Source organism: Melopsittacus undulatus, chromosome 16 (genome assembly GCF_012275295.1).
Source record: "Melopsittacus undulatus isolate bMelUnd1 chromosome 16, bMelUnd1.mat.Z, whole genome shotgun sequence".
NCBI lineage: Eukaryota > Metazoa > Chordata > Aves > Psittaciformes > Psittaculidae > Melopsittacus > Melopsittacus undulatus.
The window spans coordinates 2,157,349-2,182,450 of record NC_047542.1 but is presented as its reverse complement, the minus strand read 5'-3'; the positions used below and the strand labels follow the sequence as shown (position 1 = coordinate 2,182,450).

General features: G+C 55.6%; 2 protein-coding genes across 4 annotated transcripts; both read right to left on the bottom strand.

Annotated features, from left to right (window-relative positions):
• Positions 1-330: 330 nt before the first annotated feature.
• RASSF5 (Ras association domain family member 5) lies at positions 331-11,973 on the bottom strand. Its single transcript, XM_034069866.1, has 4 exons — positions 11,607-11,973; positions 2,838-2,956; positions 1,574-1,626; positions 331-349 (listed from the first exon to the last, which is right to left on the bottom strand). The coding sequence occupies exons 1-4, from the start codon at positions 11,971-11,973 to the stop codon at positions 331-333; spliced, it is 558 nt and encodes a 185-aa protein (XP_033925757.1).
• A 1,723-nt stretch (positions 11,974-13,696) lies between these two features.
• On the bottom strand, positions 13,697-24,830 carry IKBKE (inhibitor of nuclear factor kappa B kinase subunit epsilon). 3 transcript variants are annotated; one of them, XR_004550340.1, is made up of 21 exons: positions 24,262-24,410; positions 23,469-23,609; positions 23,122-23,251; positions 22,762-22,943; positions 22,497-22,657; positions 21,846-21,956; positions 21,399-21,578; positions 20,901-21,103; positions 20,412-20,476; positions 20,243-20,334; positions 19,734-19,835; positions 18,918-18,993; positions 18,723-18,835; positions 18,432-18,508; positions 18,230-18,269; positions 17,225-17,326; positions 15,654-15,750; positions 15,251-15,354; positions 15,063-15,134; positions 14,463-14,930; positions 13,697-14,350 (listed from the first exon to the last, which is right to left on the bottom strand). XR_004550340.1 is itself a non-coding variant. In XM_034069911.1 (21 exons), exons 2-21 carry the CDS (start codon positions 24,346-24,348, stop codon positions 14,816-14,818), a joined length of 2,250 nt encoding a protein of 749 aa, XP_033925802.1. In that variant the 5' UTR covers positions 24,349-24,359; positions 24,574-24,830; the 3' UTR covers positions 13,697-14,815. The 3 variants fall into 3 exon arrangements, 2 of the variants coding, with proteins under 2 accessions (XP_033925802.1, XP_005143293.2); XM_034069911.1 differs by adding an exon at positions 24,574-24,830 and having other exon boundaries at positions 13,697-14,930; positions 24,262-24,359; XM_005143236.3 differs by having other exon boundaries at positions 13,697-14,930.
• Positions 24,831-25,102: the final 272 nt, after the last annotated feature.

Below are 25,102 nucleotides of genomic sequence, written 5' to 3'. Positions count from 1 at the left end.
GCTTTTAAAGCAGCTCTGACCTTCCTCCTTGGTGAAGATCACAGGTATCTCTGGAGCCAGGCAGGACCAGGGCTCTGCTCCTATCATCCTCCCTTGGTGGGGGCTCTGCATCCATAGGGATGCAGCACATCCCGTCATGGGCTCTCCCCACCTGTATTCATGAGCAGGTTGAGGGGGGTAAAGGAAAGCCTGACACAATGTGTTCAGAAGGACTCCACTTAGGTAATGTATTAATGTACACACTGACAGTTCTCCACTATACTTCAGAAAAGGAAGAGGGAACAAGGCCCGAGAGCATCTTGCCACTGAGTGAATCCATCCTATGCTATTTTAGAGCAGCTTCCAGTACCTTAAGGGGCCAACAAGAAAGCTGGAGAGAGGCTTGGGATAAGGGCCTGTAGGGATAGGACAAGGGGAATGGCTTTAACCTTCCAGAAGGGAGACTGAGCTGAGCTCTTAGGCAGAAGCTCTTCTGCCTTGAACACTTCCAGGGATGGGGCAGCCACAGTTTCTCTGGGAAAACACCAAGGGTTTCATACGCTTCCATCTGTATCTGCTTGCTGAAGGACCTGCTACAAGGCTGTGACAGCTCTCTACCCCATCACCAGCAACATCCCATGCATACAAACCAGGATGTCAACGTAAAGACTGGCGGGAGGATGCAACATCTGCATCTTAAAGAGGAAGGCAAGGATCCAAATGGCAAATAAATAAGCTCTCCTCTAAGCAGCACATGTGCTCCTGCAGTGGCACACATCTCCTCAGCTTCACAGGCTCTATTTAGGAGAGAAAGAGGCTCAAATTGAGCATGTGCCACACAAGAAGAAAGTGAGCACTGGGCTGGTGAATGGCACAGGCACTGAAGCCTCAGCCCAGAGCATTTCACAGTGGAAATGGGCTGCAGGCAGCTTTGCAGTGCCCCACAAGGAGCTGGATGCACTCCCAGTGCATCACTCCATGGGCTTGCTCAACGAGCCCACACTTTTTCATTGCAATCCACCTATCAAACAAGCAAATAAATCCCAAAGTGATTTGGACCCATTAGTTCAGCAGCAGTTCCTGTTAATGCATGGCCAGCTCTACCAAAACCAGGGACCAAACTGGTGCTGCCAAGACCAGCGGAGGCTTCTGTCAGCCTCAGCCTGGTCTGGATTTCACCCAGGGAGGCTAATCTGGGACCCAAATGTAATGTACTCTTAAGTACTTTGCTGGACCAAAGCCCACATTATTAATGCCTGATATTACATATGAACAGTACTTAACTACGTGATATTAAAGTAGCTGTTTCTCTGATGTTTCCAGTTTGCTTACAATTGATAATACTATTTAATCACTTCCAACTATGCCAGCTATTAATCTGAGTTCCCTGTGTTTTCAGTGTGCAGTCCCCTTCCCCACCACCAGCATATTCAGGCACCCTGGAATACAGACACTGTTCTCCATCCATCCATCCCTGGCAGTGCTCAAGGCCAGGTTGGACACAGGGGCTTGGAGCAGCTGCTCCAGTGGAAGGGGTCCCTGCCTGTGGCAGGGGTTGGAGCTGGAGGAGCTTTAAGGTCCCTTCAACCCAAACCAGGCTGGGGTTCTATGAAACTTGAGGATGCTTTTTCCCTGATTATCCATTACCTGCAAACAAGGAGGGAGCTTTATCACAGTGATTCACCCTTTAACCCCAACCCCCCCCACCCTGCAGCCATTCCTAGCACAGATAAGAGGACCCCAGAGAGCACTTTGCTGGTCAGGGGGGTTCAGAGCTGCAAGCCCTGCCCAGGACCTCACAATGGGCTTATGGATTTCTGTTTGTAAGTGCAGAGACCTCTGTTTCCTTGGTACAAAGTTCCCCCCCTTCCCAGGATCACACCAGAGACATGGCAGTGATGAACTGCCCCGAAGCGCAGGCTCAGTGCTTGTTATTGGCACCATCAATAACCCTGTTATCACTCCGAAGGAGAAACAAGCTCCTCTGATTCTCTGATACAATCCAGCTGTCCTCAAGCTGCTGAGGGAAGCCCAACGACATCAGAAGGAGAGATCAACACAGCTCTGGCTTCACACCCTTGTACAAATGCCTCAAGGCTCAGTGGAGAATCCATTCAGGGCCCCTTTGCAATGCACAACCTCAGATAAATCCCATCTGACTTCAGGTTAAATGGGTCCTGACCCTTGGTTCTGAACAGCAACTGCTCAGCCACATACCAGTGAGGCCAAGCTCTGCACACAGCAAAGCACAGACAATAAGCAAACCCACAACCCCTGCACCTTCCTTGACAGAGCACACAGTCCCATTTCCTCTCAAGAGCATCAACGTCCTCCACACAGAGGAATAGAAATGCACAGTTATAATGAAGGAGAGGATACAGGTAAAAAAAGGCAGCATATAGGGACTGAAAAGGCTCTTTGCAAGTCAAACCCACTGCAGGAGGGTTTCTAAGCAATGTTTTAAGCTCCCAGCATTGTCTGACATCTCAAACTGTGCAGCATCATATCTGTTGTTCCAGCAGATACCCACACTGGGATGCAGCCTCTGCAGCATCATGTGGGACCCTCAGTGGGGGTGAAGCAAACAGCTAAGGTGACTACACATCCCTAATACAGACTGAAGTACCTTGATCCCCTGGGATATCTGGAATTCCTAAAACAAGGCTATCAAGCTCCTTGGAAAACCCAGGCAGGGCAGAGGGACAACAGGTACAAGGACATGGGCCATTGATCAATGAGTGCTGCCAGGGGCTGCAGAACCCCTCTCAGCAGACATCCCTCCTGCAAAGCCCCTCTGGAGGAGCTGCCATCGGTCACCATGAGGCTGCTGCCCCCCCTGGAGCCCCTTCCCCACGTACCTGGCTGCAGGGCGGCAGGAGGGTGCCCTCGGGGGAGAGCTGGCTCTGGCACTGGCTGGGCCGGCGGCAATCCAGCTGGATGAGGCTGAGGCATTCCTGGTGGCAGGTGTACCTGCAGTCTGCATGGAGAGAAACCAGACGGTGAGGCCCTGGGACCTGCGACTGCCATTGAGCTGCAGTGGGGGAACCCCATGGAGGGACCAGGCTCCTGCATGGGGTGGACCGATGCTCATGGGCACTGGTATGGTCAGAGCTCCAGCCAGGCACATGTTCCCATTCAGGCACATCCTAGGGATGGAGGAAGGCACCAGAGCACCTCATCCAGAGCAAAACCTCTCCCCAGGACACCTGTGCTTCTTGCTGCAATGCTACAGCACAGGCAGCGTTCCCTTGCCCTGGTCTGATACACACTGATACACACAACACAGAAGATGCTCAAGCCCCACCAGGCCATGGGGTACACCACTTCCCAGCAATGATGCCTGGAAAGGGCACCCACAAAGTGCTTGCAGCAAAAGCTCGGCTGCTTCGCAAGGAAAGGATGCTTCACCTCCCAGCATCAGGAGGCAAAACACATCTTCGTGTGAGTCAGAAGTCAGACTGGTTTAGGGCTCTAAATGTGAATGCTTCAAGTGGCTGAGGCAGAGATCTGCCATCAGACGGGCAAACAGCCAGCCCTGGAGAGGGTACAGACACATCCAGGGCTGTGACCTCCCATCCCCAGCACACACATTGCCCAGGCACAGAGAGGCACGTAAGTACTGTGCTTTCTTTGGATTCTGACCCATCCTGTGAGACATTAACCAGTTCAAGGTCGGAATGGCACAGACCACTCTGCAGAGCACAGGTTTAACCGCTTCACTCACAGGCTCCTGCTCACCCCCAGCCCCATCCACAGACCCAACAGTCACCACATGCTCATGGCTCTTGCTCCCCAAGCCTTTCCCTCAAAGCCTGGCCATCTCCAGAGCCAACAGCCTCCTTCGCCTTTAACAGCCCTTCTGAGCCTTGTACTTTTTAACTGTTGAACAAACAGCACAACATTTACCTTAAACACTGCCCAAAATTCCAGAACCACGTCACCAACCTGAAAATAAATACCTATCCTGAAACCAAGGCCAAAGAACTCCCTGCACAGGACATGGGACTGAGAGCCCTTTCCTGCCAGCCCACTCCAAGCCACTCGTATCCTAACAACCTTCCCCTGTTCTTTCTTTAGCATTTGGGTCATTGGGTTTGAATATCTGGAGCTCGCAGGAAAGCAAAGGAACATCCCAAATTTGAACTGGAAACAGTGATTTGTGCTCAGCACTGCTGAATGCCCCAGAGTGAATGAGAGGAGCTGAGCCACTGCTGGGAGCTGGAGCCTGAGGGGGGGAAACATTGATCTCCAGAGGAAACAGGGAAATCATTTATCATTTCAGATTCATCTGGCATGAGCTGTCCATCATCCTCCCGTTCCAAGGCAGTTGTCTCAAGGAAGCCTGAGGGGAAGCAGGGACTCTTGCCTTCCTTTTCCCTTTAATTAGAGATAAGCTGCACAGTTACATGGTAATTTAATGCATGACCTTTTGAGCAGCTGGAAGAGCTTTTAATGGGGGACACTCGCCAAGTCTTTGCTGGAGGTGCCAATATGAAGATGCTCCAGTTGTAGGTTCACTGGAGCATCTGGCACCAGCAGGGAGGCCCTTCTGCCTGTTTAGTGCAGGGGTTGGGCAGTGGCCTCATCCTGCTGGGCTCGAGCATCTCCCCCCTGGATCCTGTTTCCAGCGCTGGAGCTGCAACAAACCTGGAGTGGGGCCTGGGACAAGGGCCTGTAGGGACAGGCCAAGGGGAATGGCTTGAACCTGCCCAAGAGAGGGGAGACTGAGCTGAGCTCTTAGGCAGAAGCTGTTCCCTGTGAGGGTGCTGAGGCGCTGGCACAGGGTGCCCAGAGAAGCTGTGGCTGCCCCATCCCTGGCAGTGCTCAAGGCCAGGTTGGACACAGGGGCTTGGAGCAGCTGCTCCAGTGGAAGGGGTTGGAGCTGGGGGAGCTTTAAGGTCCCTTCCCACCCAAACCATTCTGGGCTCTCAGAAGGGTGCTTGAAACCCATAACACAGCAATGACAGCTCCCAAGCACACCTCCGCATCAGCCCCATCATGGCCAGGCATTTCTTCACAGGATTAAAGCATGGCACGTCCTTAGTCACCGGCACCTATTAACAGCTCTAATCAGTCTGTATCCGGCCGGGAATGCTAATTTTAGAAGCCCAGCACAGCTTTCGGCAGCAGCCACGTGATGGGTTTGCCAAGAGGAGCAGGACGCCTCCACTTCGGCTTTGAGATAATTTCCCTTCGAGTCCAACAGGGTAACACTTGGAAATGGGGTTTCTTTAACAGAAAGAAGCCAGGAGCCAGATTCCAGACTGGGAAAACCTTTGGGGGCCGTCAGGAATTTCCCTTTTCACACAGATAAAAGTTCCTCAGGGGAATAAAGTTCGATAAAGTCAAACAGTTCAACACGGATGCCCATCTAAGCACCTAAATATAGGACTGCAGTAATCTCACCCACTCCCAACCCCCAAATACCACAGATGTTATGGGGCATCCTTCAATGTGACCCACATACAAACCCCCCATCTGCAGGAAAGGAGACAAAAGGAGAAGGTGCTGCTCTACAGCAGAGGGCCAGATCCTGCCCCCAGTGACAACAGGGGCTCCAAGAACCTGATCCCAGCCAGGCTTTCACCTATAGCAAAACCTCCTGTGTCCCAAAGCAACACAGGATGGGGGGCGATGGGAAACCGGATACAGTTGCCCCCAGATTCATGATGGAAAAGGACTGAAGTGTCCCAACACTTTCCCTGGGATGCTCCTGAACTCCAGTTTCTGGCCAAAGCTTGTGCTGGGCCCTGCTGAAAACACCCCTTGGGTTCCCCCTTCCCTGGGCTGCCAGCCTGGGCACACACGGGGCTGCAGAGGAGCCCTGGAGGAGGGCACATTTCAAACAGGCCATTGAGACCCTTGTGTGATGTTAACGTGAACCACAAAGATGCAGGAGCTCCGGTTCATTACAGATCCCCCCTTGCATTAAACAAAGAACTTCATCATAACCTCAAAAAGCCCATCAGAAATGCACCCAACGTCCACAAAGAGAAGGGAAACCCCTGGAAGCGTGACCCAGCTGCCATGGAGCACAGTGATGAGGAGCAGAGATTTCCTCCATCTCCCTCTGAAGCCTCCAGCACCCCACACACCCCTTTAAATGGTGAGGTTTGATTGTGCAAGTTGTGCTGCTTACGACAGGGCTGGGCTCGGTGCCTCTGCCCTGGCCCAAAGGGACGTCACTGGGGTAACCTCAGGGACGCTGCAGGATGTGGCCCCGCGCATCGCAAGAGCTGGTGGTGCCTCTGCTGCTGGGACAGGGCAGGACCTGCAGCTCCACCACCAGCTTCAGCATCCACACAGACAAGGGTCATCATTCCCCTGCAAAGCTTTTCCTGACATCCCCCATGGCAATGATCCAGCCCCTCCTCTGCCTCGAGTCCACAGCTCCAGCACCAGGAGTCTGAGCAGTTTTAGGGCTAAATGAGATGGTTTCAGTTTCACTTGTCTGAAACCATTGGTTTGGGCTTCATCTGTCTGCAAACAGACACCCCAGGGTGCTCTCCTGTTTGTTCAGAGCAGCAAGACCCCCCTGGTGACAACCACCCCCGAGAGAGGTCCCTGCATTACTGCACGATCTGGAGGCAGATGCTTTCTGAGCTGTTCTGTGCTAAAAGGCACATTTTCCTTTCAAGTGGCACTGATGCCCCAAGCTGTGCCCCCCCACAGCTCTCCTGCCATAGCAGGGCTGCAGAGGGAGCTGGGGCAGAAGCTGGAGCCACTGGTGCCTGTGCCAGGATCCCACGTGGATGTGCATCACCAGCCACACACCACAGCACAGCACCACAGGAACCCCCTTACACCTCCTTAGCACGCAATATTCACCTGGCAAACACACCCCAACACACGGATCTACCCCATCACCTACCTGTAACCAGCAACACCTCCCTGCTCGGCCTCCTCAGCACCCGCAGCCCCTCAGACCAAGCCTTGGACTTGGGGAAATGCCGGAAGAGTTTGCGAACTCTCTTTGTCACAAGCCCAAAGCAAGTGGCTGCTCCTGCTTTCCCGTCCGTCATCCTTTGGGAGAGGAGGCTGAGAGCTCCCCAGGCGCAGAGCCGAGATGCTGTGTGCATCAGAGCAAGGTTACATCCGCTTCCACAAGAGGCCTTTCCTCCAGCGGGGATAAACCACTGCCATGGTCCATTTAGGACCTGCTGCCATTTGATGGGTTGATTTCTTTCTTTCTTTCTGAGCAATGAGGCAACACAGAGCTCAGAGCTTGTGCATCCCCAGGCTTGCCCTGTTGGCCATGGAAAACTTTCTATTTCTGGGGCTTTTTGCTTGATAAGATAAAACAACCCAACGGAAGAGATTAGAGAGAGAAAGCACAGGGCCCAGCCGGACTGGGGGCTCTTTTCAATCTCCTCTCCTCACTTTGCTGCTATTCCCTTGCAGCCCTCTAAAATGCAAGGGAAAGTGTTGCCAGTGTTTAATCAAAGGTTAAAGGAGCACACTGAGATGAACCATATTTATAATCCTGGGTGAAGCTCTGCACACAGCTGGGTTTTCAGATCAACACTGCAGTGCTTTCACAGCATCTCAGTTACGGTGTCAAGTGATGGGGTGGGACATAAGCACCAGTTTAACAGCATGGTCGAGATCTGCTGCTTTGCACCCTCTACATCACAACCATCCCTCTCTGCTCAGGACTCTACTTCCTTACAAACAGACCAGTTCCCAGCAGCCTGCACTACACATCCTTGCTTTTACACAGCGAGTTAACAAAGAGGAGGTTTAACTAACCCTAAGTATCGCACCAAGCACCGTAAGCAATGAGGTAACACAGGGCACTTCTTTATTCCCCCCTTGCTGTCCCAACACCTAGACAGCATCTCTGCAGCCACACACTCCCCTGCTTCCCACCAAACTCATCTAAACCTCCTGGGCCACAGATGATGCAGGAGGAGAAAAAGCAGCCCCAGAACTAACCTGCAAAGCAGGGGCTGGAGCTTCGGCTGGTGTCCCTCTCCATAAATCCTTCCCGGGGCACTGGACTGCAGCAAGGAACATGATCCCAAAGAGCTAGGAGCAGGAGCTGTGGGCAGGGCCCTGTCCATCCCCACACCTCCATCCCCTGGGGGAGCCGCAGTGGGCAGGATGCAGCCCAGCACCCCACCCTGTCCTCACCCAACCTCAGCAGTGCCAGCCACCCCATCCTGCCCCAGCCACCCGCGGGCAGGAGCAGCCTCAGGAACCTGTCTGGACCAGCTACATGGGATCAAAATGGGAGTGCTGCAGGTGCCATGGACTGTGAGCAATTACTATTTACAGTGGCAAGACCAGAGACACGACAGAGTCACATCAGAGGGAAGATACAAACCCAGACTGGTGCGAGCACAGCCTCATCGCAGCAAGGCTGGGCTTGCTCAAGAAGTCATTATCTTAAGTATTATCTTAAGCAAATGTCTGCTTGAGGAGCAGTGATGTTACAACTGAAGTCTGCTCTACAAACTAGAAAGAGAAATGCTGTGTGTTTAACCAATTTCCTCCTTAAGGAAATAGCTCCTGATTCAGCGCAGTGCTTGAGCGTGGAATTTACTGCTCTAAGAGATAAGGGTGGCTTCAGAGCAGTGTAAGCCCAGACGGATGCTGAAGCTCTTTCCTGAACCATGGCCATGCCACAACATCTACAGATCAAAACCTGCCATCAGGTACAACTGCATTAGCCGCTGAGATCATTGCCTTCCCAGCAGGGAACAGAGCTGCAGTGATTTCCTTGGCAAGAAGCACCAGCTTCTTCAAGGCCAGGTTGGACACAGGGGCTTGGAGCAGCTGCTCCAGTGGAAGGGGTCCCTGCCCGTGGCAGGGGTTGGAGCTGGAGGAGCTTTAAGGTCCCTTCCACCCCACTCTGTGAAGCTCCAGCTTCTCTGCTGTCCCTGCTGCTCCAAAGCAACCCCTGCTGAAGGCTTTGAAGCTGCTTCAGTCACCACATTCAGCTCCTGCACCCTGCCCCACCAGAACAAACAGTAAAGCACCGCAGCAGAGATGTGCCACCACAACCTGCCCGCCCAGCCCCTTCCCAGCCTCTTGCGTCAGGAATGCTGCTGGCAGCAGTGAGATCACTCCTTCAGCACTCACTGAGGCTTTGGAAGGTGCCAGCAGCACAAAGCACGTACATTAGCCAGGAGATGGTCAAGGCAGCTATAATGGCACAGTGACTCCTCAAGCCCAGTTACATTCACTTTGAGACTGGAAACAAGTGGATTTAACCAATGCCAGCAGCACAGCCAACGTCTGTATCAGCCTCCAATGCCATCAAACACAGGGCACTGTGCCCACGGCATGGGCAGGAAAGGACACAGACCATCTTGGGAGGGAGAAGGGATAAATACCACCTTCCCATGCGACTGAGGATGACCAGAGCTGATGTCAATGGAAACAGGCCAGAACTGCACAACCCAAAACTTGAGGCTACGAGTGAACAGCGAACAGGCGGCAGCTTCACAAACCCCATCTGCAGCTTTCAGGCATTTTTAATGGGATACTATTGGGATCACAGGGAATGCAGATGATGTTAACAGCAGCTTCACTCAAGTTCTGCCCCCCCCACTGCCTGGTTGTTTGGGGAGTTTTAGAGAAGGAACTACTCCCACACTCTGAACTATTCTCCTCTAAATGAAAAGGGAAATAGAGTTATTTCAGCTTGGTTCCAATACAACTATGGAAAAATCCAGAGGAGAAGTCCCTCAAAACAGCTATTTATAGTACCTGCAACACCACAGAACTCTGCGAGTTGTTACCTCAGACGCAGTCCCTCACCCTGCACAAGAGCCCTGGGACCACTTTGAAGGATGGCTGGGGAAAGTCTCTTTTGCTTCACATAAACCCAGGCTGTGTCTTTCAGCACATTGATCCATGCATTTGCACCAGTGAGCCAGCCCCAGGGTGTACACTGACTCTTGATGGGTTTTGAGGGAGTTAATAAGGAAAAGGGGAGAAAGAGCAGTTACACACCAGCAAAACCATTTATATCAGCTTCTTTGGGTTGGAGAAGAGAAGGCTCTGGGAAGACCTTAGCACAGTCTTCCATTACCTAAAGGGGAACAAGAGAAACCTGGAGAGGGCTTGGGACAAGGGCCTGTAGGGACAGGCCAAGGGGAATGGCTTGAACCTGCCCAAGAGAGGGGAGACTGAGCTGAGCTCTTAGGCAGAAGCTGTTCCCTGTGAGGGTGCTGAGGCGCTGGCACAGGGTGCCCAGAGAAGCTGTGGCTGCCCCATCCCTGGCAGTGCTCAAGGCCAGGTTGGACACAGGGGCTCGGAGCAGCTGCTCCAGTGGAAGGTGTCCCTGCCCATGGCAGGGGTTGGAGCTGGAGGAGCTTTAAGGTCCTTTCCAACCCAAATCAGTGTGATTCGAATAACACCACATAGATAAATCTGGCAGCTCTGGTGTGTCCCCATCCCACGTTGTGCTGGCTGCGTGGTGATGCCAGGGTCACATTTACTTAACAGCAGTCAGTGCTGAAACCTTAATTCGGTGCAGCAGGGCCATATGGTGCTCCTGCCTCCCTCAATTACCCTTCATTTCTAAACAGCACCAGGAGGCACGTGGAAGAGCCCTGCTCACACCACACTGTGTAAACCACCACTAGAAACACTGAATTGATTCCTGAGCTAAGGAAAGCCGAGGGCAAGAACCACAACGGGCTGGGCGAGGGACTAATTGCCCGGGTGAGGCTGGTGTTAGAGCACACGGCATCATCCCCAGAGCAAACCAGCAGCTGAGCAGCGAAGCCTCCTCTGGAGCTGCTGGCCGGGCAGACAGCCCAGAACCCTGGGGCAGGACGCGGCTCACTCCTTGTCCCACATAACCACCAGCACCAAGCACCAGCACACGCTACCAAATCCTCTGTGACACAGATTCTCCCCCAGCACACCACGGCCTCCGCGCTTCACCACCAATGACCAGTGCAGGTCACACCTTGCCAAGGACCCTGCAGAGACCCCCCAGAGCAGCACTCCATGAACACAGGACCTTGTTCAGCCCCTCCGTGTCCTCTCCCATGCAATGGAAGGATTTCTCTCACTTGGAGAACACAATCATGTGGCCAACGCGAGTGTATGCATCTTGGTGAATCCCACCGGCATGAGTACTCTTACCCGACGGTTTGGGCAAAGCAAGGTGTGTGACAGATTTGCTGCTTCTACAGGAATGTCCACCTCACTGTAAAGCTTTGCAAACACGAATTCCTCCTGCTCACCGAGACCTGCAGGTGCCAGCCCCGCCTCGGACGTGATAATCTCCCATTTCCTGACAAAACTTCATTTCCCGAACCCACCCCGCATCAATTCACCGCACGCGGGGTCCGCGGCCCCTTTGCGGGAGGCTCCGGACAGATCCCTTCATCCAGAGGGACGGGGATCCCCCCCCAGGATCCCGGTGCTAGGGAGCCCTTCCCGGCAGGTCCCTGCACCGGGGGTTTGGGGACCCGGGGGCAAAGAGAGGGGGGAAAGAGCGGGTCCAGCTCTGGCGCTGCGGGAGGAAGAGCCCGGGCAAGGTGCGGGTCGGGGCTGCGGGCAGGACAGGGGTGCAGGCAGGGCGCAGGCAAGGCAGGGGTGCCGGTCGGGGCTGCGGGCAGGGCGCAGGCAGGGCAGGGTGCGGGCAGGGCGCAGGCAGCACTCACATTCGCAGCGCAGGGCTCGCTCCCGCACCGCCTCCCCGCACAGGTCGCACCATCCGCGGCGAGGGGGCCGAGGGCCGAAGCGGTGTCCGCGGCCGCGCTCCGCCGGCTCCCGCGGTGCCACGAAGATGCTCCGCACGTCGGGCAGCAGCCGGGGGGTCCCGCTGCGCCGCCGCAGCCGCCGCCGAGCAGCCCGGGCCCCGCCGGGGCTCCCCGGGGTCCGGCCGCCCATCACCGTGCTGGGGCCGGGCGGCAGCCGGCGCATGGAAGCGGGCGGGGGCACAGCCCCGGGACCGGCCACGCTACGGGAGCGCAGCGCAGGCGCCTGGGACCGGCCCGGGGGAGGAGACACGGCTGGAGGGGGGGGCATGAGGACCGGGACCTGCCCTGCGGGGGGACCCCTCCCATGGACACCGCCCAAACCCCTCCCGCCCCATGGAGCCCATCGCTGTTGTCATCCCCTTCACCCCCAGGCGATCTTCACCGTGGGATTCCCCTCCCCGCAATTCCCACCCCCGTGGGAATCCCTTCCAGGAACCCCTCTCCGCAAGTATCTCCCCTCTCCAGACCCGGGGCAGTGCGCACATCCCCGCTGGGCTTCCTGCAGCGTCGGCTCCATCCCACCCCATCATCACTCCCATCCCACCTGGCCAAAGCGCCCTTCTCTGGGGCGATGCTGAGGGCGGAGGAGCCGACGCAATTATCGCTCCCTGATGAGGCTGCTGTGGTTGTGGGAAATGCCAAAGGGAAAATGTGACGGGCAGGCTCCAGCGCCCGTCTGCAAACCTCTCCCCTGAGCAAAGGAGCTTTTAGGACCTGGTGATCCTCTGTTACCTCGATGCACTGATTACCAAGTGACTCCCTCCTCCTTTGAACACAAGGGCATGAGGGTCCCATCATCGTTACACCTTCCCCCTGGCTGGGGGAGGCATTGAGTTTGATGAGGTGCATCTTCACAAGGATGTATCTGGTGCTATTTGAGATGTACATGTGAAAGGGGTGATGTACAAATGGACTGAAAAAGATACAGAACAGTGCATTCTGCATGGTGAGGGAGTCTGTGCTGTGAACCATAAGAAGAAACTCTTCCTCATTACATTTTCCCTTTTCCCTACATCCAGATAGAGCTGTGTGCATCCCGGCTTCTGGGCTCATGGAAAGCTGTTTGATGTCACTCATGGATTCTTGAGGACAGGATAAGGCAAGGATGTCTAAATCCTTTTCAAGGATTCTAATTTGAAGCCTGGATTAAAACACTGGCTCTGAGTTACAAAGGATTAATGCCATAAGCAGTCCCTAATAAAAGCTTCAAACCAAAAGAGGAATAACACAGCTTGGAAAATCCTAGTCTTGTTCCATGCTAAGTAGCAACATTCATTTGGGGAGCATCTTTTTCTTCCCCATTCAGGATCCTGATTCACTTTCACACATCCTCTGCTCCTGCCTGAGAACAGCAGCAGATTTATTCCCAGGGAAGGGAAATTGTTTCCCCAAATTGGGATTTAATCCTGTGCTCTCCACAGAACATTCCTTGTGTAAGAAATCACCTGCAGGAAAGCAAAGGATGTTTCTGAGGGCAAAGATCTACCTGGCATCTGGCTGGGAACCTGCTAAAGCCATTCCGGACATTGGCTCTTCCAGGGCCATCCCAGACCTTGGCTTCCAGTGCAAATAAATGTAGCATCCTCTATCCACACCGGATGCTTGGGCTCGCATGGGATGGAGACGTTACCCTCAGCGGCCTCTGCAGGCATTCAGGGCTGACACCATTGGAAGCTCTTTTAGGCCAAGGGTTAAAGTAATCCGGGGAAAAAAATCCCTCATCACCATTGGCAGGAAAGTTCCTGTTGCATTCGGATTCCGGGAGTCCCCTTTGCAGCTGCTGTTACAGCAGCTGAAGCCTGACAAGGGCTATTAGCAAAGCCTCTCTTTTCCTTTTGCCAAGAAATAAATCCCTCTTTACCAAAGCCAAACATGTCCCAGGTCCAGCTCTCAGCTGGTATGAATCAGTGCAGCTCCACTGAATCCAAGGAAGTGTGGCAGGACACCCTGCCTGGGCTCCCTGCCCTGTTCCAACAGGGGATGTCAGTGAATTCGAGCTGGATTAAAACTAATGTGCCTTGGAAAACGAGGCGAATCCTAGAAAATAATATGTGGGAGAAAAGCTTTTAAGGGATGGCTTCGTTCCACCTCTGCTGCTGCAAGCGGCTGCGTTTGACAGTCAGGATGTTGGGTTTTACAGTTAAAATGGATGGGGAAGTTTGGTGCCAAATTCCACTCGGGAAGGTTTCCTGGGCGTGCTTGGCCTGTTCTGACAGGCAGGAAAAGCCAGCACAGCCCTGGAGCTGCTGCTCCTGCTTCGTTCTGCTTCCTGGCTGAGCTCAGAGCAAGGCGTGCAGCTCCAGGGCTGCACTGCTTTGCCTTACGTGCCCGCAGGTCTCCAGCAGAGGCTGGAACTAACCCCTGCCATGGGGAGGGTGAGGAGCATCCACGGCAGGCACCCCCTTGCCCTGTCCTCTGTCAGGTGAGGTGCTGGGGATGCCTCTGGGCAAGCAGCATGGTCAGGGCAGGCCCAGGCTTGGCTGGAGGCTCTTGCTTTAGCTGATGTGTGTCACATCCAGCAAAGAGGCAAGCGAGGGAATGGGAGGAAAGGTGAAGTGCAGAGCCGGGAGCTGTGTTCTCTATGGAGGGGCAGGTCCATGCAGGCACTCTCAGCATCCCCACTGCTGTTGACTCAAATGCATTGGCTGGAAACATACCCAAAAAGAGAATCCTCCTTTGGCTTCCTATTCCCAAACCCAAGGGGGGAAATGGGAGGAGAGGTGGCAGCACCAGTGGGCTGAGGTCTGTGGCTCCCACCTTCCCACTGCTGGAGCTGTCCTGGGCTGGATCCAGTCTCTCATCCATCAGAGAGAGCATCCCTCATGCCCACTCCAGGGACCAGAAGTATGTTAAAAGTGGGAGTAATCCCATAACAGGAGGGCAAAAGAGAATTTAGCTGTTAACCTCTTCCTCTTCACCACCAGGCATGGTGATACAGAGAAACTAGAAAAACATGAAGTACTTCAAGCACTTTTTAAAAGGCAAAAACCCCAAAACATCTTATTTTCTGGTCAAACTTTCAAAGGTTCAAGGTGTTCGAGCCCCTCAGAGCTAACACTGGTGAATGGTGCAAAAGTGCTGGAGGGGAGAGGTAGGAGACAGGGAGCTCCTCAAACATGAACATCAGACATCTCCATCGCCCTGGACCCAAAGTGCTGGGAGTGTTCCCTGCTGTTGGCTTCGGCAGCTGCAAGTTCACCAGGAGCTGGGGCAGCCCCACGCAACCTGCAGGAACAGAACCTGTGGTTGCGCTCCCCAGGCTGGAATCCTTCATGGATATCCATGGAGCCCATCCGGTCCCACCACCCCATCCTGGTGTTAGGGGTGGGAGCAGCATCCCTGTGTGCTCTTACTCACCGCTCGATGATGCTGTTGTTGAGCTGGAGATCACAAGTTACTGACCTCATCTGCTCCAGGAGCTCCTGCATCCTGCCAGGGACACAACCACCCCTTACCCCAGTGCTGCTCAGCCTCCCATTCCCTATGGGAGCAGCTGCGCCAGCTGGAGCACCCCATGGATCACACACGGCAGGACCGCAACTCACCGGAAAGCCATGTCCTGGTGTGCCTGGCTCACGGGGATGGGGGAAGGAGCAGGAGGAACTGGAGCCAGACTCTGCTGCTCAGGCTGGAGAAACCTGTCCAGAGCCTGTGGGATGGGAGAGGCTCAGCAGCCCCTGGGGCAGTGGGTCTGACCCAGGGCTGCAGTGCTGGACCCCAGTCAAGCAGTGCTCAGGACCAGCGGTGCTGCTGCCAAAGCTCTTCCCATTCCTTGCCCAAATAGGGAAGATCTCCAGGGTGGATCCCCCCCAAAGCACTGCAGCAAGATGCTCAAGCACTCCTGTGTTCCCTGCTTAACACATGTGCTCCTGCATGGGGTGGGCAGGGTGTGAAGCAGGGGGTCTGTGCAGCAGCACCCCTGGGTGGGACCCCCCCATGGGCACCTACGCTCTGCAGGCAGTCCTGGCACTGCATCATCTCCACACTGCAGGCACTGATGTGTTTGCTGAGCCTCTTCAGGTGCTTCTTTATCTCACAGACTTTCCTAGGAACAACAAAATTCCCAGTCTGCATTCATCGGTGGTGTGGATCCTTATCATGGAATCATGGCATGGTTTGGGTTGGAAGGGAGCTTAAAGCTCATCCAGTTCCAGCCCCTGCCACGGGCAGGGACCCCTTCTACTGGAGCAGCTGCTCCAAGCCCCTGTGTCCAACCTGGCCTTGAGCACTGCCAGGGATGGGGCAGCCACAGCTTCTCTGGGCACCCTGTGCCAGCACCTCCGCACCCTCACACTAAATGGTTCTATTTCTTTAACATATGGTATTTCTATTCTATCTCTGTGTGGTTCCATTCAATTTACTGCTTTTTGCAAACCTCGCTGGATCGAAGTCAAAACCCCAAAGGAAACCAAGTGAGTCACAACAGGGCTGCACATGCGGCTGCAGCTCTGCTCATAGCCACTATAGACCAGGTTATCCAAACACCACCACCAATAAAGCACTTAGGGAGCATGGGACCTGCTCCTGCTGGACACGCAGCAGGAGGATGTTCGCTTGGATCAGAAGAGGTTTGGTTTGCAGTAAGGAAGGAAAGACTATTTCAGGTGCATGGTCCCACCTCCAGCCCCTCAAACCACCTCCACTGCACACCCCTGGTGCCAGCGGGAGCCAACCCAAACCAGGACAACTGAGACTGGTTTAATTATAGGCAGGCAGGGGTGACTCACGGTGCCTCTCCGGTGAGGACAGAAAACCAGCTACAGAAATACTCCAAGGACAGCAGGGACAGGGCAGGGCTGGGCAGACGCTGCCCTCTCCTCCCAGGCCATGGAGGCAAATCCCACCCTCAATTCCCCCCCAGTCAATTCCTCATTGCTGCATGCCAGGGATAGGGGAAAAAGCTGGGATTAATTCTAAAGCATCACAGGAAATCCTCCTCCTCAGGCACACAGCAGCAGCCCAGGGGAACGGATGCTCCCCTAAGAGCAGCCTGGCAATAGAAATCCAATGTCTGGAACATGCCCTTCCCCTGCCTGCCTCCCCTCACACAGCTCATGGCTGCGATAGGCAGAGGACTGTGCTCAATCACTGTGAGGCAATTTGCTCTTTGCATTACTCCCCAAGCACCCTTGAACTGAAAGTCATTCGTCCTAAGCAGATCCCTGTCTCGATGGCAATTCTGACCTGACAAAATAACCTCTTCCCATCAGAGAGTGAAGAACCCAACGGCTTCAACTCGAGCTGCAAGTTTAGGGGGCTTTTAAAATCAATCCATTAAAACAACAGGGCAGGAATACACAGCACAGGATAAGAACCAGGGTCTTATTACCCACTGAGGAGTCCTTCTGCAGCAGTTACCAGCATCATCATCTCCATCTGCATCTCAGTGCTCAATAGATAAGAGCGCTCTGGAAGCTCTGGGCTTTGTGGGCAATACTTAATGCAATATCCCTGCTCCCATCCTCACCATGGCCAGAAACAGAAGCCCTAAAACCTCAGGAGAAGGCTGGGCCTTGTACCTCATGCTGCTGCCATGGAGGGCCAGGGCCTCCTTGTACTGCTCCACACAAGCATCCTGGAAAATCAAGAGCACCTTCCTGGCCAAATGTCCTAAATTCATCCTAAAAGCAGGAAAAAAAAGCAGGAGAACGCCATTATTGCCTTAAATGTATGCAAATGAGCATCACAATTCACAGGGCAGGAGGCCTAAAGCTGGCTCCTGAATGGAGAAAGAGGGACTGGATGCTCAGTAATGGATTTTGATGTGGGTCTGTATCTGTATAGAATCATGGAATGGTTTGGGTTGGAAAGGACCTTACAGATCAACTGGTTTCCAAACCCCTGCCATCTACCTCTGATCTAATCTGTATCTACATCCCATCCACACCCCAAGGGCACTCCTGAGAAATCCTCACCCAAGAGGAGGTGGAAGCTTTAAGCTCAAGGAGCTGCCTGCTCACTCTCACAGCCCTGGTGTGTACTGAAGTGTGCATTTGGTTTCTTGGTTGTGGTAAATTCCCCTGATTCCAAATGGAAACTAAAAGGAGGATTTTTTAAGGTACAACAGCCATCGGACACTTGAGTCCCAACTGGAAGGTAAGCGGATATGAAAGCAGGGACACTTCCCAAATCAGCACCTCAGCAAATACATGGCCACTAAGTACTGTGTGAGCAATAGCCTGGAATACAGCTCCGCTCCTTTCCTTTCCTTTCCTTTCCTTTCCTTTCCTTTCCTTTCCTTTCCTTTCCTTTCCTTTCCTTTCCTTTCCTTTCCTTTCTTCTTTTTCTGGAATATGGTCAGGGGTTTTCTCACCTCTTCATCAGAAATAGCTTTTAGCTTAAACCCTCTGCTGTGAAAGGTGCTGCACTGATGAACCACCACCAAAACCAGTCCCTCTCAGTGCTAGTGACCCAGCAACATCTTACATCCCATTGGGATTCAAGCAGAAACACCCCCCCCCCCCCCCATCTGCCTGGCCACAGTATGGGGCAGGTCCTAGAAAGGGGAGAGGGTTGGGACTTACTTATCCAGCTTGTGTATTTGCTCCTCGTTGTAGCTCAGCCCTGGGGAGGGAAGGCAGCACCAGTCAGCACAGGCTCTGCTGTTCACCACCCAGGGAATGGGCATCTTCGCACCACAGAGATCACTCCAATGGTCACCAAGAGCTGCAGGGTCTCAGTTCCCCACCAGCTCAGCACATGGTTCCTGCCATGCCAGGGACTTACGCAGGCTCGTCCTGGCCTTCCTGAACTGCTTGTAGATGAGCTGCATCTCCTCCAAGCAGCACTCGATGCGCTGGATGCTGCAAGAGGGATGGGGATGGAGGAGTGAGGCCCCGGGGAGGGGTGAAAATAGGACCTGGGGGAGCCTGCCCTGCTCTCAGCCTGGCTCCACGTGTCACACGTGCATGCACAGGGCTCTTAGGAGCTGTTTGCAGTGGGAGCTGTGCATGGAGCGACGTCTTCTCCATCCAGCAAAGCTTAGGCAGGGATTTTGGGAATGCTGGTGCCACAAACCTCTTGTCTTCATGCACTTCCTGCACGTGCTTTGCCAGCTCAGCCAAAACCCCATCCAGAGCCCCTTGGAAGTCAAAGATGCTGGGGGAGCACTGAGAGAGCTCCTCAGCGACCTGCGGAGGACATGGAGAGGTTGGGGCTGGCTCTGGATGCTCCCCAGCCCCACACGGAGCTCATCCCCTGCACAGAGCTCACCCGCTGCAGCCTTGTCTTCACCATGGCCACATCCTTCAGAGCCAGCACCCCACTGCCTGCAGGAGCAGCCTCGTACCTGGAGACAAGGAAGGATATTAGGCAGGATATAAGGCAGAGGCATCATCCTGCAGTGGAGGCAGCATCCGAGTCCCTGGGGTGGTTTGTGTGGGCAAATAACTGCACCCAGAGCAGCAGATCTGAGCCACAACAGAAGTGTGGATATGGTGAAAACTCACCCTGTTGAGTCCAATTTGTTCCCCAATTGTTCACTTCATCCCCACTGGCTCTGCACCAGCTCAGATGTTGTGCGTTTTCTGCCTCCCTGCAGCTGGCATGAGAGCAGAGCACTGAGCAGTGCTGGCTAAGCAGAATTAGGCTGCTCCAGCCCATGTTGGGAGGGATGGATAAGCAGCAGCATCCAGCTGCAGCATCAGTGCTCTTGGCACTGCAGCCCTGTGTTATCCGGCTGAAGTCAATGGGAACCATGTGTCCCTATCTTTTTAGATGAGACAGAAATTAAGAGGCTTTCTAAATGGAAGGGAATAAAAGATCAGCAACCCAGCAGCAAGGAGCGTTCTGCTGCAGCCAGGCTGGAATGCAAAACAGCCATGGGATAGCTTAGAGAAAATGGGTTCAGCTTTTCCTTGAGCAGCACAGCTGGGAATGGGTGTCCCAGGACAGTTGGGCCTTTCCTTGTCATTCAGCCCCACTGAATGTCATTCAGCCTCTTGAATGGCATCCTTGAGAGCCCCATAACTCATCTGCAGCAGCCACAGCCCAGCGCCTGCATCCCTGCGGCTGCAAAGCCACACTTACAGCACGGGGGTCTTCACCTCAGTGAGCTGCAGGCAGGAGAGCACCGAGAGAGCCCCTCTCTTCTGCTCCAGCACCCTCACGCACTCCGTTTTCAGGTTCCCACTGCCAAGAGAGCAAACAGCCCATCCAGCACATGCTTCCCAGCAGCCCGACCTCCATCCCAGAGCCAGCTGCACAGGGGTAGGATGGAGCTGGTGCCTCCTCATGTGTACATGGGGGCTGGACGCATGCACAGCCGGGTGCAGCTCCTGGGCAGGGCGGTCTCACCCACTGGGCACTGTCCTGCCTTGTACAGGAAGCTCCTACCCCAAAGGGAATGGGCAGGACAGTGAATGCACACAGAACCATGGCACAGGTTGGGTTGGGAGGGACCGAAAGCTCCTCCAGTTCCAGCCCCTGCACCGTTGGGAACAGGCTGGAAAACCAGGAATGGTTTCAATCCCATCCATGTCCTGGCAAGGGCCGGGTCCCCCCTCCACCCCCACACCCTCACTGGTCCCAGCACTCACATCACCCAGTGGAGGCCCCTCGCCAGCAGCTCCCGGCAGCGCCGCAGGGCACGGGCAATGCGCAGGGTCTGGTGCACGGCACCCACCGCGCTCTGCAAGGCAATGGGCACTGCCTCCATCCACATCCCTATGGCTGCAGCTCCCGGGGCCGCAGGGACCCCACACTTACCTTGGCTGCTCTGCAGTCGGCCACCACGTCCACCCTGGGGACCAGCTTTGGGAACGCGAGTGCCGCTGGGGAGATGTGGGCAAGGGGCTTTGTGGATGGAGCCGGAGCCCCAGGGACACCTCACACCCCCAGAGCAAACCCTGCAGCCCCACAGGGTTTCAGGCATGGGAGCAGCTGCGATGCTGCTTAGTGTGGGTCCCAGAGATGTTTTAGACCAGACAAAGGCAGGAATCGCCTGGTGTGATGGGTGGCCATGGAGCAACAGCCCATGGCAGGGGAAAACTGACCCTGAAACCCCCTAACCCTGCATCCCTTATCCGGCATCAAACCCCTCTACCTCCCGCTGTGCCTTGGAGTCCTTATTGTATACGCATACATATATATATAATACATATACCCTCATTGGGTATAAAGATAATAACTTCAGCAAATCTCTCTTACACACCCACCCTGCGTACCCTGCTCCATCTCCAAGCCACTGGTACTCACGGTCTCTGTATCTGACTCCCACCACGTCTTCCGGCTGCTCGGCGATGCTCAGCAAGGTCAGAGGGCTGTGCTCTGTGGTTCTGCAGAAGTTCTGAGCTTGCAGATTGGGATCCAGCTCATAGGGATGCCCTTCGAAGAAGTACTCTTGGTGGTGAGGGGCTATGTTCGTTTGTTTGAAGACAGCATCCAAGAACGTGGTGGTACTGAAATGAAGGAGAAACAAAAGGATGGGGAACAAGCAATGAGGGGAGCACTCAGATTTCCATCACTTCCACAGCCTCCTGCCCTCTTCTTGTAGCAAAATAGCCCACAAGGGTAGTGGAGCCCCTCAGGCAACTTCCCTGGGGCTCCCTGTGTGCCAAGTGCGACAGCTCCCATTGGTGTCTGAGCCTGGTTTGGTTTAACCTAGTTTAAGTGTGGGTGCTCCCGCAGGTTCACCCACAAAGAAGGGGCTGAGGCTCCTGAGCTCAACTTCTAACCCAGCTTTGGCATCCTTACGTGTTGTAGGAGTGGATGTAGATGCGGTGGGAGGAAGCCTGTGGCAGGCAGAAGACGTCCACCACGATCCTGGTCAAGATGTCATTGGTCTCTGCAAAGAACTGGTTGAATCCCCAGCATTTCCTCTGATCCACCTCCAGGATGTTGGCCAGGATGGGAACCAGCTGCTCCTTCAGCCCCCTGCGGCAGCAGAAGAGACGTCTGCACCTAACCCTGAGCCATAAACGTGCTGAGCATGGAGCTGGGGAGAGCTGCTGAGCTCTGACAGAGCTGCTCCCCTGCCCTGCATCCCTTTTCCCTGCCTGTAAAGCAAAGGCCTGGTCTGACAGCTCTGGCATCCACAGGCAAGAAGCTCGTTCCTGGTTAAACCCCCTGTGCTGTGCGAGCATCCCCAGCAGCAGCACCAGGACATGGGACCTGCAGTGGGATCTGAGCTGGGGCACTCACGTGGAGAGGCGGCAGGTGAGGGGCAGCTCGTAGCTCCATGCGATGCTCCCGTTCTCCTGCCCCTGGACCCCTGCGATGGCTCCAGGAGGCTTCTCGGAGGTTATTTTGTACCTGTCGAAGGGAATTGCCTGCAGCTGAAATGAGCCAAGTGATGCTCGTTTGGGCAGAGCTCCTTGGGCTCAGCAGAGAGGGAAAGGGCAGAGATGGATGGGCTGGGAAAGACACGGCTCATGGGAAGAACAAACACAGAGTTGGACTTGATGATTCTAAAGGTCTTTTCCAACCTGGTTACTTCTATGAACCTGCTCTAGTGGAAGGTGTCCCTGCCCATTGCGGGGGGTTGGAACTGGATGAGATTTAAGGTCTTTTCCAACCCCAAACCAGTCTGGGATTCGGTGATTCTCTTCCAGCTCCAAAGTCATGAGAATGCATTCTGAGGGTAAATGTGGTAGATGGGGCACGGGTCCTTTACATGCTCACTCTTCACGGGCTACACATGAGGTTCTATGGGACTAAATGAGTGTTAAGCTACAGCCCATGGCCCTGGTGCTGCTGGCATGTACTGAGCCACAGCCACATCCCCCTGCAGCCCCAGGGTCACCAGCCAGGGTCCCACCTCCCCTGGTGCCCCGAGCTGGATGCGGTCCCTACATGGCCTCCTTGTTCCAGCGCGAGCCCCCGAAGGGGACGAAGGGGAGGCTGCCGGTGGCAGCGTGGTAGAAGGTGACACCGATGCTCCAGAGATCCACGGTGACCCCATAAACCTTCTGCTGTGGCTTGTGCAGCACCGCACGCTCGTACATGTCCGGGTGCTGCAGGGGGGCAGAGAGGAGCTCTTGGGCACAGCACCTGGAATGGTGCTGAGGCCCCGCACAGGTGCCCAGAGGAGCTGTGGCTGCCCCATCCCTCTGCTCACCAGGTACTCCTCTGTCCCATAGACAGACACAAACTTCTCATCATCGCCCAGCTCCCGAGCGGCCCCAAAATCGGTCAGTTTATAGATGCTCTGCCCGTCCTCCCCCAGCAGCCGCATGATGTTGCCTGGTTTGATGTCTCTGTGGACCACACCGTTCTCACGCAGGTGATTCATCCCTGCCACTGGGCACACAGGAGGGGAGGGCTTTGTTCAGAGCTAGGAAGGTGGGAAGAGATGGAGACAGGACAAGCCCCAGAGCTGGTGCTCTGCCCACCCTTCCATCCATCACCAGGGTCCCCCCAGCACCCCGAGGTCCCCATTCTGCAGCTCCCCACGGTGATGGGGGGATCCCTCACTCACCCACACACTGCAGCACGATGAGGAACTCGGACTCAGCCAGGCCGAAGGTGTTCTCTGGGTCCTCCAGCACGCTCAGCAAGCTGCCCCCCGAGCAGTATTCCATCACCAGCACCTTCTGCTTGCTGCCGCCCTGCACAGGGAGCAGCCCTGAGGTCCCCCCACTGTCCCCAGGCAGGACCAGCTCCAGCCCCCCCTTGGCTGGTGGGTCCCTGCTTGGACAAAGCGGGGTTGGAGGGTGACAGGGGACAACAGCAGCTGCCACCAGTGCTGAGGGGCTGAGGGTTGGTGTGGAGGCAGAGGGAGGAGGCAGCCCAGGAACAGGGTTTTGGGGCTGGGACCCCACTTACTGTCTCCTCTACTGCAAAGAACTTGACGATGTTTTTATGGTTCAGCCTCCTCAGCATCTCAAACTCCCTCATCTGGACCTCCTGCGGCCGCCGGTAGCTGATGCTGTTGAAGACCTTCACAGCCACCAGCTCCCCCGATTTCTGGGAGAAGAGGAATCAGAGCAGTAGGGAACAGGAGGTGGCACCATCCATGTCCCGAGCAGCTCCATCAGCTCCGCATCCACTGGGGATGCAAACTCCACTGGCACTACGAGGTGCGGGCATCTCGCAGCCTCTGCCTTCTGTGCTGTAAGAACAACCCCGCTGCTCCTCACCACCCTCTGCTTCCTGCCCCTGCAGCCCAGTTTATAGCAGGGGCTGAGGCCGGGAGCGCGCAGTGGGGCAGGGCTGGGTTCAAACCCTCCTCAACGCTGCCCCTCCCACCCCATTGAGCTCAATGAACATCAAAGGCCGGGGTGCAGCCCTGGTGAGTGTTTGCATGAAACATGCAAATGGGCAAGGACGGGGCTTTCAGAACCTCTGGGCATTCCCCCAAAACAGCTTCTTCCTCCTGCGATGCCCGGGAGGGGGACGTGCTCCAGAGCACCCCAAAGCTGCTCTGCACCCCCCGACCCGAGCTGGAGCCCCAGGGAGGGAAGGAGCCAAACGAGAAGCGAAACTGAGCCCCAGAGCAGCCCGTGGAGCTGCCGGGGGTGAGCAGAGGGAGCAGGGACACCCCCACCATGGGGCAGGAGGGCTCGGGCTCGGGGGGGCTGCGGTTCCGGGTTCTCCCCCTCCGTCCATCCCTACCCACCTTGTTGCGAGCTCTGTAGACGGAGGCTGTGGCTCCCCGGCCCAGGCAGTCCTCGGTGCTCCACAGGTAGCTCGGGGTGCTCTGCATCTCCAGCCGCGCTGCGAGGGGGGAGCACAGGGCTCAGCCCCCGGAGCGCCGCCCAAGCCCTGCCCCGGGAGTCGGGGCAAGGAGCGCAGCGGGGGAGGAACCTCCCCGGCCCCAGAGCACGGCCCGGGGGGGGGCAGGACCGGAGCTGCTTCCTGCTCCCGGTGCTCCCGGCGGGGCTCGGGGCAGCGAAGGGACGGGACGGGAGGGTCAGGGCTGGAGCCGCACCTCGGGCAGCCCCGGCACAGGTACCGCATCGCACCCGACGCTGCGGCCGCGAACCTCAAGGGCTGAGCCGCGTGGTTCAGCTCCGGCCCTCCCCAAGAGCCGCTGCTGCAGTTACCGGTCCAGAGGGTTCTGCATCCGGCCCCGGGGCAGCCCCTGAGGCGGTGAAGCGGCTCCGGACACAGGGCAGCAAAGGAGGGAGGGAGCAAACGGAGCCAACGGCCCTGCCCCGGCCACAAACCCACCCCCAGGGGCCAATACAAGGATGAGGTCCGGCCCTGGCGCCTGCAAACGCTTCCTGAGGGCTCCAGAGGCGAGCAAAGGTGGGATCAGGGACATTCCCGAGCCAGCGGGAGCGCCGCGGCAGTGGGATGCAGGATGCGAGGCGGGATGCGGGATGTACAGCGGGATGCAGGGGGATCTGAGGTTCCCCCCCCACCGTGCCCAGCCTCAAGACCTCAGGACCTGCAGCCGGGGGTTGTGTCGGCCTGGGCTCGATCTGCGTCTGTAGGCCCTGTCCTCACAAGGTGAA